This window comes from Aspergillus vadensis (assembly GCF_003184925.1).
Source record: "Aspergillus vadensis CBS 113365 unplaced genomic scaffold BO88scaffold_8, whole genome shotgun sequence".
NCBI classification, from domain to species: Eukaryota; Fungi; Ascomycota; class Eurotiomycetes; order Eurotiales; family Aspergillaceae; genus Aspergillus; species Aspergillus vadensis.
In genome coordinates, this window is record NW_020292046.1 from 654371 (window position 1) to 665699 (window position 11329).

An 11329-nucleotide genomic window follows, 5' to 3' on the forward strand; every position below is an offset into this window, starting at 1 on the left:
AAAGTGGAGTTTAGAATCTCACCTATGTAGAGCTAAGCAGGGGATCCTCGCTAGCTCCGACCCGCAGATACTTTGGCTTGAGCTGAGTCCACGTAATTGTACTCCCCAGGAAGAAAATATATCCCTGCTTCTAAGCGGGTTGCAAGCGAAGCAAGAGGAAGAAATTTGCTCATTGTATGCTCGTGCTGCACATAGGCATCAAAGCAATGTTCAGTCACTCATCGTCATTTGCTAATGTTTCGCTTCGCTTGACAATATACACATCTATTACTGCTTTGAAAAGCATCAAGATCGATTATCATTGACTTCTACATATATGTCCACTGTTTTCCTGACCCCATCAACCGGTGGCTGATCCTCTGTTAGCCCTCTAGTGCTTTCCGTGCTCTCCGCATCATCCCTGTTTCTGCGAATCGTATCATCCTGTATGGTACACAGTCCATTTTGCGTCGTATCGAATCTAGAGAACAGCTCCGTAGCTCGAAAGCCTGGAAATAAAGCAGAATGTCTTCTCGCCCGAGAGCTGTAACCGCCTTGGTTCCCAGATTTGGTCCTGGAACCTGTGGCTCCTTGAGTAGTGCTGAGTTCGATCTCGGACATATGGACGCCATTCAACCCGGTTTTGAGATTGCTGAGGATGCGATAGACCGAAGGCATGCAAGCTGCTATGATGCTGAGGTACATTATAAGTCTGCGATGTTCTAACATTAGCTGCGACCGAATAGGGTGCTATAATATCCTCTCACTCGTTGCAGATGTCTACATTAACAATCGTCCCTGTGAGAGGATCGTTAATTTCTCGGCTGCCTTTGCATTCTTTGCGTTGAGCGCCCGGGAACTCTTACATGTTGGATCGGATGAATGTAGATATGTCGGAAGATACACCAATTCAGTGATACTGACTACCACCACGCTCCAGGATTGTTAGTGTGCATTTAGCCATGGATGTTCGGATAGAAACAGATTTCTTACACAAGTCTTGTGGCAAATGAAGCGATGATCTGAAGACGCTTTTGCAATGTCATTTGCACGCTCCGAATCATAATCAGTGGAATCACCACCAGTGCCAAGTCCGTGAGGATATTGATGATAATGATTGGATAGTTAACAGCGCCCTGTTCATGATTAGATAGGAATACTTTATACGACCACAGATCTTACCTGCCCGGCACACTGGCTAGGTAGATACTCCCAGTGCGGTCGGCATTGAAGAGCCGTGGCAAAAAGTGCAAACACAGTCCATAGGCCGACAACTATGATGTTAATCATGTTGGCTCTTCTAATGCGCTGACCTGGTGTGAGCCTGTGAATCAATCGACAGGTGGACAGTTTCGAAAGTGAAAGGACAGGAATAAGAAATAATTGAGCGGCATAGGTGAGCTAATAGAAGGAGCAAACAAGTAAGTTTCTTGATCCATACCAGTAACTGGAGGAAATATAGCTAACCTTGTTGTACTTGGAGAAGTCAGCAGTGGAAAGAGAAGATGCATGTTTCCCAAGCCCATGGTCGACTGCAAATTGAGTAAGTAGAGTCTGTATGAAGGCAATGATCTGGCCATAGAAACTATTAGTCGTGCTCTCGGAGGGCAAAACGGGTTTTCTACTAAGGCAATCCACAGAGGCGCATCTGTGCTTAAGAGCACTGTCTTTGTGTATAAGGCACTTCCAAATTTGACGGCGACGATAACCAAAGTCACGAAGAAAAAGACAAAAGCCACGAGTGTGATTGCTGGGCCTCTGTTATAAGGTGTTATTATTTCCAAGGGTGGTAGAAGCTCTGATGATGATGGCGACGGCATGGCCGTGATAAAATGCTACAAAGAGCACTTTCAACATCAATGATTCAAGGAGTAGCAGGCAATATGGGAACCAACAGGAACTCATGCTACCCCCATATATAAGTGCCCCATGTTACATTAGCGCTGAGGCTGACATGGATATGATTCATTTCTTCCTAGTAAGAGTTTGCCATGACTGCAGGGTTTTTGTTGGGCTCACAAACCTAATAAGTATGTAAATTACTATTTGTTTTAGTATCGACAAGGGCATCTGGAGTAGCCGGTCTAGATCAATTCGCACCATGCGTAGTACTCAGACCAGAAATACATTAAAAAGATATCTAGGTCTATGTGAACGCGCAATCAGTGTCGGTAGCGTAGTTATGAGAGACAAAAGGATAGAATCCCTGTTTAGTTCACATACCAGTCTGGCACTAATTCGGGACGGTGGCTACCACCTACAGTAGCTAAAGCTGCCGGCCGGCTACGATCAGGGATTAATATATCGGCCATGCTTTAGTTACATCGCATAGAGCAATTAGCTTTGCTCACTAATTGTCCTAAATGCAAAGCTATCCCGCTCGATTTGTGTGTTCTGTGTTTTCTTTTTTATCCTTGACCTTCAGTTGTTTTGCTTTTTCTACTGGCTTGACGTTCTGAAACGGGCATACTGCCCTATCCTGCACTTTTACTTCGACAATCGCGAATCATGGAATGCGACAATAATCCAATAGGGCTGTCTAGTCCCGCAAAAGGGCCTCATGCTATGAGCATAGAAGATCCCCCACCTCCATCTTCCTATCAGTATCGAGGGAAACCACGACTTGAGGTGAGCAGACAATTTATATATCGATATTAACCTAGTTCCCTCACTGAGCCGAATTATATTCCAGAGATACCTAGGCTTTCTACCTATGCTAGCATTTGCCGCAACCCTACAAGCATCCTGGGAATCTTTAGGATCCAGTCTTCAAGCAGGACTATTGAATGGTGGTCCAGTCGCAATTGTCTATGGCATGCTCCTATCCTTCGCTGGCTCCCTGTGCTTGACTTTGTCTATGGCAGAGATGGCATCAATGTACGCATGGATTCCTGCGATGAGAACATCATGTGTCACAATGTGCTCCTCTAACCGCTGTACACAGTAATCCCGTTGCCGGTGCTCAGTATCACTGGACGTATGAGCTCGCACCATTTGCACCTCGCTTCTTAAGCTTTATCCAAGGTGAATTACTTCCCTTTCTGAAAAGGAGCTTTGATTGAATGGCTAATACGTGATACACCATGGCAGGCTGGGTCACGGTAAGCCTCCAGTAAGCCGATGCCGCAGTTGACAGTGAACACTTTCTAACCGGACACCAATTCGTGAATAGGTCATAGCATGGTGGGCCAATGTCGCCGTTGGGCCATACCTAGTCGGCACTGAGATCCAGGGACTACTTGTGCAGAACTACCCTTCCTACGAACCAGAAGGATGGCATGGGACTCTCTTAGTATTTGCAGTCCTCTTCTTGCCCTTGTTGGTCAACATCTTTGCGCGCCGCCTCCTAGCACCAGTCGAAGTGCTATCGGGTGTCATCCATATCCTATCATACCCGGCCATCATGGTCGTCATGATTGTCTTAGGGCAACGACACACGAACGAGTTTGTGTGGACAGAATTCGTCACCGATCAGAGTGGATGGCACAACAAGGGAGTCATCTATTCAATTGGATTGCTAACAGCGGCGTTCACCCTAAGTAGTCAGTCTTCCATGCCCATCCACAATTTCTCAAAATGCTAACCTTCGAAAATCTCCAAACAGGCTTCGACGGCGTCATCCACATGTCCGAAGAAGTCAACGACGCACCCAGAGCCGTCCCCCGCTCCATGGTCTGGGGGTTATGCGTGAACGCCGTCCTTGCCTTCGGCTTCGCCATAGCCCTACTATACACCATGGGCGACTTCCAAAAAGCCCTCGACTCCCCGACCGGATACCCCATCATCGAAATATTCTATGCGCAGACGGGGTCAAAAGCAGCCTCTAGCGCAATGATGCTCCCGATCCTCCTCTCCGGCTGCTACTCCTCCTTCAACGTCCTAGCATCAGTCAGTCGACTCACATGGGCGTTTGCGCGCGACGAGGGATTTCCCTTCTCATCGTTCTTCGCACACGTATCACCTCGATACAAGATCCCCCTGCGATCTCTTTTCCTAGTAACGACAATCACCGTTCTGATTGCCTTGATCAACATTGGTTCTTCGGCTGCGTTCAATGCTGTCTTGTCGCTGGATACTCTCGCCCTTTATATCTCCTATTTGGTCCCGATTTTGTTCATGCTGATCAAGCGCGTTCGCTTCCCGGATGAGATCCGCTATGGCCCGTTTAACTTGGGGAGGTTTGGTATTCCGATAAATACTTTCGCCATGCTGTACGGTACTTATATTACGATTTTCCTTCCGTGGCCTGAAACTCAGCCCGTCACGGCAAGTGGCATGAATTATGGTGCTCCGGTGTTTGGGGTCGCTTTATTATTTGCCGTGATTGACTGGTTTGTTCGAGGACATAAGAAGTGGAATGGGCCCACAGTTATGACGGCGCCAAAGTAGCGCTAACGGGCTGTTGATTAAGGGATGGGAGCATACTAGTGGGATATATAGTGTGGGCGGGGATGGGTTGAGACGTCTGTGACAGATGATGATACCACTACTACTAGGTTTCGGTTTCAGTTCTCTTTCAAAAGTGGGTTGTATGCTTGCATGCTGATAGGATAGCCATGATGATGACATGTCCAAAGATGACACAAAATAGACGATTATTTGTTCCAGCGTCCATCACAGAGTAGATGGGACGATCTGGCCTCAGCAATCAATTCCGCGCGATTCAAAAATCTAGTTATCATGCAAGGAGTCTCAGACTCTTTAGAAAATATATACATCTTTAAAAAGCGCCCAGTAAATATGCCAGATATTCCTCACAGTATGAACAAATGTTCCCTATATCTACCACTTCGCCTCCTTACGGCCCTGGAACTCCTTCAGGATGGCGACGTTCTTCTCAAGAGCCACCACCTCGGCGTTCAGGGACTCGTTGACCTTGACCTGGTCCTCACCAAGCTTGGCGTAGAAGTCCTTGCGGTAGGGAGTAGCCGACATAGCAGCAGAGAAGATGGGCTTGATAACGAAGGAGTGGTGGGGCTTGAGGGTGTTGCCGTAGGCTTCACGGAAGGAGTCGGACAGCTCGGTGCTGCCGTTGTTCAGGTTGTGGCGGAGGGCCTGGGCGGTGAAGTCAAGACCTCTGTAGCACAAAACAAATTGTATATTAGCATGTGTAACTCAAATAGCACGTATACAACGACTCAACAGCCGTTAACCCACAGTGGGGTGGGGGAGGGTGGGTAGGTACGTAGACATACCTGACAAGCCAGAGCAGACCTTCAGAGGCGACGTGCTTCTTGGTCTTCAGCTCGTTGACAACAAGAGCCTGGAGAGTCTCAGACTCAGCGGGGGCAGCCAGCTGCCTCTCCCTGACTTTCTACGATAGAGAGTCAGCTTCCGATAGCATCTGATTGCGGGGTACTAATGTATGTTCGAACCTTGATGTTGTTGGTCAAATCATTCTTCACAGGAGTGAAAGCCTTGGAGCCGAGAACATCTAGGTGAACGGCATCAGTATTGCTTCCTTATTAACAGCAAACATGGCCAATGGCATACCGAAAAGAGTGGTGAGGGACTCAGCAGCTTCAAGGAACTCAGTGGTCGAGATGCCGTTGTCGTTAGCAGCATCGATCTTAACGTCCGCGAAGGACCTCTTCTGTTCGTCGAACCAGGTAGCAGGCATGATGTCTAATGAAGATGATAAAGTCTAACAAAGGTAGAGAGCAAAAATGCGAAGAGAAAGTGAGCGATTTAAATAGATACAATCAGGGGGTCCAGGGGAAGGAAAAGGCAACGTGGAGGGGAAGGCGGCAGTTTAACAACAACGACAGGCGGCCTGTCACTCTCTCCCACTCTCTCACACCGCCGGAAGCGGGACACGCAAGCGGTGAGGCCAATCAGCGGGTCCATTGCCCCTGATCAATCTATCCTTAGGTAAGACACGGCACAAACAGTACAAACTCCCTCTGCGCGGTCACGGGATGGGCAGCGACGTCATCGTGTCTGTTGGCCGGCTCTGTATACCTCTGACTTGTTTACTCTCTAGAAGCTTCATACTAGGCAAGCATGTCAGCGATATCATGAGTATTAATCTGTATGCCACATTTCATCTCGATTAGTGTTCAGGCGTAGCTCTGAGATCGTATCCTATGTGACGGCTGCTACGGATAACGCGAGGTCAGAGGCTAAGATTCCTTGCTATAATCAATGTACTACCCTGGAATTTGGCCCCCTTTGAAACAGTCTACTTCACGTTCCTTGAATGGATCGTCAAATTGCACATAAAACATGTCACCATTAAGGGGGAAATACTACTTAGAAGACAAAACAATGCTGCCGAGAAGTGAAAGCCCAGTCGTAGAGACATGCCACATACCAGGATGATATCTCATTAAAACCGCGCTGCATGTCGATAAGCGCTACCCATTAATCAATCCCTTCAACGCCAAGCTCAAAGCATACGTTGCATCACTCAATGCATTAACTATCTCATGATTGGCTGGAGCAAGGCGACTACCAATCCTTTGCCAGCACACTGTCTGAAGCGTTGGAGCCGTCCATCTCAATGATCCCACTGGACTGAACGCTCTGCACATCAGTCGCAGAGGGAGGCCTATCAACCTCAACCGGTTCGTCGTCCAGTTTCTCTGTGCGGCCATCTTCCGATTTGTCAACCTCCTCCCAGTCATCGTCAGATCTGATAGAGAAATCCTCCATGTAGCTTCGACCGCTACGTTCGGTCTGGTCCGCGTTAACCTTTTGCTTCTTAGTGTCCGGTTCTCCGTTCAAGGCAGGATCAACGGTCGGTGGGTCGGGAAGCTTTGCTGCGAGCATCTCCGCCGATTTCGAAGACTCACCGTCAGATTCGAGTTGAGATTCGCGGTCGCTGCTGGCGCTAGGGGCACCCTGATCTTCTGGAGGGAAGAACAAGCTAATACTGTTAGATATACCAATACCACCAATATACTCGTGGCAAGTCATAACTCACGGAGTAAACTTCTCGTAGGCTATCTCATCCTTGCGCTCAAAGTTGCAGAAGATGATCCGTTCTAGTTTCCCGATGTTGCTCGGAATCTCCATGAACTTCCGTGTCTCATCGAGAACGACACGGGCAGCTGATTCACTCGGATAGCCGTACACGCCTGTGCTGATTGCCGAAAAGGCAATGCTTTTCATGTTGTTCTCCACAGCAACCTCCAGACTGCGGCGGTAGCAGCTGCGTAGTAGAGACTCCGGGCGCTCCCTCCCTCTTTGCAATTCAAGATCATAGATAGGCCCAACAGTATGAATGATTCGTTTGCACGGAAGGTCATAGGCAGAGGTTATCTTGGCATCACCGGTATCACAGCCATCGAGGGTGCGGCATTCCTCCAGCAGACCAGGTCCGGCGGCGCGGTGAATGACACCATCTACTCCACCTCCTCCAAGTAGAGACTTGTTTGCTGCATTCACGATACAGTCGACCCCATCCAATTTGGTGATGTCGTTGCGGATCAGAGAGATGGTGTCGTTCAAAGCCTTGGAAGGCTGCGCGAGCGGAGAGGAGACTGGAACCAGACGCTTGAATTTGTATAGAAGGGAAACGGTCGGAATCTCAGCGAGGGGCACGAGTGGAGGAGCCATTTTTAGGCAGACAACTGGTTAGATAGATCAACTCAGTAGTGTGAGTAATTGGAGCAGATGATGACAGGTTTGTTGACAGTAAACTGAACACTCGCCACAGAATGTGCTCGGGCTTAATCAGATTTTCTTGTCGTATAATGGGCTTCAATTTGTGAATGTCTCGTAAATCGCATTAATCAGTGATGTAACAAAGATGATGACGGTGATGATGGTGATGGACTGGGACTTGATGTGTTACTACTAGTAGTTGTTGGCAAAGGAGGGGAGCTCGACTGCACGTGATGGCACTGCGATACCCAAATACCCTTTATCTTATCGGAGGTGTTCTGAATGCGGTAATGCTCGCATGTGATCAAGAGCTGTCAACCAGATATCAGTTTCCCATTGTGATAATGAATGAAACTCTACTGATATGCCATTGTGCATTCGATTAGTGACGTCCTGATGTGGATTCGCCGATGGAAGCGTATACTAATGTCGTTCGCCCAGTAATCCATCATTATCACCAAGGAAGTCACAGCAGCAGTTGGGTTGTTAGCTACTGATGGGGAAATGCTTACTTCTACCTTCAAGGAAGAGTTCGAAACACTATCTTATTGTTTGGTTGCCATATTCTAGCATTGGAATATAATACTCTACAGTTAATATCTCATAAGTATAATCGAGCCTGTTTCTAAGCGCCTTCCACCAACCTTCTACTCATACCTGACATTCACGCTGCATGCAACTAATGCCGAGGGAAATTGCATGAAATCCCACGGTGCACCCATTACTACACTGAATCAACAGACACATCATAGCATAGTAGTCTCAACCAGCGATGGCACGATCTCAGTTAGTTGACGTTGACCACCCTCATAATTTAACCGAAGCCAATAATTGCCCAAGGAGCAGCAGCAAGGAGAGCTCTGCTGTGCAACATAAGAAAACGCCAGGCAAGGACGCAGACCATGATAAGGAAAAGCGGAGTACGTAGTGTATTCAACCCCCAATACATGACATGATAATGAAATGTCAACATGTCAGAATGATAGATTATAATGCACATCGACATGATCGGAGCTGTCATGATGTCAATTAACCAAGCTGACAATATCGCACTACTTACCCCATACATAAGAAATGTTAATCTATGACTCGGTCCGAGCGCCCTTGCGCCGCCACCACCCTTGAGCTTCTTTACCCCAATATCTTACCTATCTCAACCGATATGACTCGTAGAGTATACAGCGCACACAGGCGGTATGTATGCAATGATATATGTGCAATAACTTCCAGATAGAAAGAAGCCACAATCTTGCAATCTCATGACCGTGATTGGACCAGCCATGAGCGAGGCGAGCTAATGCAAGGGCGCGCCCGCCCGCCCGCCGACTGGCGGCACGCGATAGTTGTTCCATCGATCAGAGATCGAGGTCAACCAAATCATGATGGCATGAGCACAAGTAGTATTACCTTTTTTGGCCGATCATTATATTGTCTACCTACATAAAACAAAACCAGGAATCTAGATACCTGTTTATACTGCAACATTCTGGTAAAAATGAAATAAATTAGCCACCGGATAAGTCCCAGCGCCTTGGTTCTTTATCCCGGCCACCCTATTCCATGCATATAACAATTTTTGCATGGGAAAATCTCAATGTGGTTATTGTTTGGATGAAACAGATCGGGACTACTCTCCGATCTCTCCCTACAGTACTCCACAGCCTGGGTTATGTACCGCCGGTGTCGGTCGAGCTGCATCGGCCCTGCTTGTTGCTCTATACTATTCTCTGTTTGATGAGCATAAGCGAAACTTGACGAGCAGGGATCCCCTGTGCATTGGACACTGTCTGGAAGACAAGTACATATGTTAGTCAGTTGCCTTGCCCGTTGCCTTTTTCTTTTTTCCTCGATCTCTTGAGGGTGGGGGATAAGCAAAAACAAGGATATGTTGGGCTGAATGACAAGTGCTTCTCAATGACAGCTGTCATGATTGCCTTACATAGACACATAAATGAATCATTTTAGGCAGTTGTTCAGGCTCATAACAGATGCGACCATAACATGTTACGTATATTTTACTATGACTCAAGATGATGAGGGCCCAGAACGAGACAGACCATACTAGAAGGTATTATGTTCAATTGTAAAACCGCCCACATCGGGAGTACATTACTGCGAAAGGTAAGTAGGCTATATGTTCAGCGATGTTAGAAAACTAAAACTCTTTAAAAAGTGATTGAAGGAATACTGGAACTAAGAAAAGTAAGGAGCGATGGACGAACTTACCGAAAACGAAAAAAAAGCAAAGAAAAGGTCTTGTAATATTCCCCCTCCGCTCTTGGGAAAAGGCCTGCTGCAGTGAGTGAATGAGTAAGAATCAGATAGGTTGTTCTTCGCTGCAAGAATGCGGTAACTACACCCCGCCCCTTCTGCCGAGACATCGCAGCGATCTCGATCAGCGCGATCTTAAAAACTTTCCCTAAACTGTCTTGTTCCCGGTGAAAGTGGGGCCCATAGGTTCATCGCGCCCTTGTGCACCGTAGCACAACATACCATGAGATCGCGAACCCAATTCCAAATTCAAATTTCCTTGTTTGGGAAAGAAGATTTGTCCAAAATTTAGGGGATAGACAAAAAAAACATTTTCATTATTACAAACAGGGCAAGAAAAGTTTTTTTACTTATGATTTTTTTCTTTCTTCCTTTCTTCTCCTCAATTAACCCCCTCCTTCCAATTCCCCTCTAGCGGTGATGCTTGGCTTGCGAATTCTTCATGCTTAAAGAGTAGGTACCCCATCTAAAATTTAAGATGGCCAAGCGCCTTCCATTACGGTTCTTTGTTCCATCCAGTCAGCGGGGTTATCCGCGGTGGGGCTATGTGCAGAAAACCCATTTGGTCGAGATCTGATGTCTTGTCCATCGAGCCACCATCGCACGCTAGTCGGGAACCCAAGATGAGTGTTACCTCTCATCCCGTGGGATCGCTTGTTCTAACCCTCATTTGGTAAAAGCTCCATGCTGCTGATCGATAGATCGTAGCACTGCCCGGTTTTGAAGATTGGGGGAAAGCAAAACAAAGCGTAAAAGAAAAAAAAAAAAAAAGTCTAGGTTCGATTTGTCGATTGTTGGGGGAAGGGAACGGACGGGACCCGCGGGCTACTACAATTGCGATGTAAGAGGAAAGGATACGACGGGACCTAAACTTAGGTAATACAACCTTCAAGATAACCAGTGTGGATATCATTGGGAGAGGGGAGAGGAAGGAAATCGGGAAATCCTTGCGAAGCTCTTACTAGAAAAAGCAACATCCGTATGGGAATTGGGGACTCAACGTAACTGGGGAATTATAGTACGACCACAACTGGAAGCAAAGAACCATTCAGGAGGAAGAGTGAGACATTTGAAATTTCAAATCTTGAGATGGAGGAAATAAAAAAAGGCCTAGGTATTATTATTATCCACCCACAACCCGCTCAGTCTGCACTTCTTACGTGCATACTTGCAGGAGGCTTTTCCTAAGGCATCCTAGCAGCTTGACTTAGGCAGCCGTGCATTCCGGTCTCCCTCCCGGTCTGTTTCTTTTGTTTTTTTTTTTTTTTTTTTTTTTTTGACTTCCCCCTCTCGTGTTCTTTTGTTATTGTTTGTGGTTTCTTCAAAATAGTATGAGGGGCGCACTGCTCGCTGAGTTGGCACGTAACGATTCCAATAACTAAGTGAGATTTAGTCTACCCATAGGCTTGGTGTCCTTTGGGTCATGATAGGATAGAGTAAACATGGCAACTTGGTTAAGTAGTAGGCTGGG

General features: G+C 47.0%; 5 protein-coding genes across 5 annotated transcripts; 1 reads left to right on the top strand and 4 right to left on the bottom strand.

Moving 5' to 3' along the window:
• Positions 1-285: 285 nt before the first annotated feature.
• BO88DRAFT_424587 (uncharacterized protein) lies at positions 286-1799 on the bottom strand (the record flags this gene model as incomplete). The annotated part of the gene is made up of 7 exons (XM_025708744.1): positions 286-691; positions 747-777; positions 846-913; positions 973-1115; positions 1162-1380; positions 1447-1551; positions 1605-1799. The coding sequence occupies 7 exons, from the start codon at positions 1797-1799 to the stop codon at positions 286-288; spliced, it is 1167 nt and encodes a 388-aa protein (XP_025564149.1).
• Positions 1800-2487: 688 nt separating this feature from the next.
• BO88DRAFT_480656 (putative amino acid permease) lies at positions 2488-4368 on the top strand (the record flags this gene model as incomplete). Its single annotated transcript, XM_025712157.1, has 6 exons — positions 2488-2607; positions 2672-2856; positions 2924-3003; positions 3070-3080; positions 3152-3521; positions 3584-4368. The coding sequence occupies 6 exons, from the start codon at positions 2488-2490 to the stop codon at positions 4366-4368; spliced, it is 1551 nt and encodes a 516-aa protein (XP_025564150.1).
• Positions 4369-4571: 203 nt separating this feature from the next.
• Positions 4572-5722, bottom strand: BO88DRAFT_403988 (GLTP domain-containing protein). The gene is made up of 4 exons (XM_025706499.1): positions 5473-5722; positions 5355-5413; positions 5175-5293; positions 4572-5056 (listed from the first exon to the last, which is right to left on the bottom strand). Exons 1-4 carry the CDS (start codon positions 5597-5599, stop codon positions 4762-4764), a joined length of 600 nt encoding a protein of 199 aa, XP_025564151.1. The 5' UTR covers positions 5600-5722; the 3' UTR covers positions 4572-4761.
• An 819-nt stretch (positions 5723-6541) lies between these two features.
• Positions 6542-7796, bottom strand: BO88DRAFT_403989 (macro domain-containing protein). The gene is made up of 3 exons (XM_025706500.1): positions 6905-7796; positions 6774-6847; positions 6542-6672 (listed from the first exon to the last, which is right to left on the bottom strand). The coding sequence occupies exons 1-3, from the start codon at positions 7537-7539 to the stop codon at positions 6668-6670; spliced, it is 714 nt and encodes a 237-aa protein (XP_025564152.1). The 5' UTR covers positions 7540-7796; the 3' UTR covers positions 6542-6667.
• A 2471-nt stretch (positions 7797-10267) lies between these two features.
• Positions 10268-10876, bottom strand: BO88DRAFT_262339 (uncharacterized protein). The gene is made up of 2 exons (XM_025702296.1): positions 10745-10876; positions 10268-10686 (listed from the first exon to the last, which is right to left on the bottom strand). Exons 1-2 carry the CDS (start codon positions 10833-10835, stop codon positions 10496-10498), a joined length of 282 nt encoding a protein of 93 aa, XP_025564153.1. The 5' UTR covers positions 10836-10876; the 3' UTR covers positions 10268-10495.
• Between the last annotated feature and the right edge of the window lie 453 nt (positions 10877-11329).

Coding starts and splice junctions, on each gene's coding strand:
- BO88DRAFT_262339 (XM_025702296.1), bottom strand. CDS start 10,835: ATGTTGCTTTTTCTAGTAAGAGCTTCGCAAGGATTTCCCGATTTCCTT. Junction 10,687..10,744: donor CCACACTGGTTATCTTGAAG/GTTGTATTACCT, acceptor TCGCAATTGTAG/TAGCCCGCGGGTCCCGTCCG.
- BO88DRAFT_403989 (XM_025706500.1), bottom strand. CDS start 7,539: ATGGCTCCTCCACTCGTGCCCCTCGCTGAGATTCCGACCGTTTCCCTT. Junction 6,848..6,904: donor GCCTACGAGAAGTTTACTCC/GTGAGTTATGAC, acceptor TAACAGTATTAG/CTTGTTCTTCCCTCCAGAAG.
- BO88DRAFT_403988 (XM_025706499.1), bottom strand. CDS start 5,599: ATGCCTGCTACCTGGTTCGACGAACAGAAGAGGTCCTTCGCGGACGTT. Junction 5,414..5,472: donor GTCCCTCACCACTCTTTTCG/GTATGCCATTGG, acceptor CCGTTCACCTAG/ATGTTCTCGGCTCCAAGGCT. Junction 5,057..5,174: donor GGTCTGCTCTGGCTTGTCAG/GTATGTCTACGT, acceptor TTTGTGCTACAG/AGGTCTTGACTTCACCGCCC.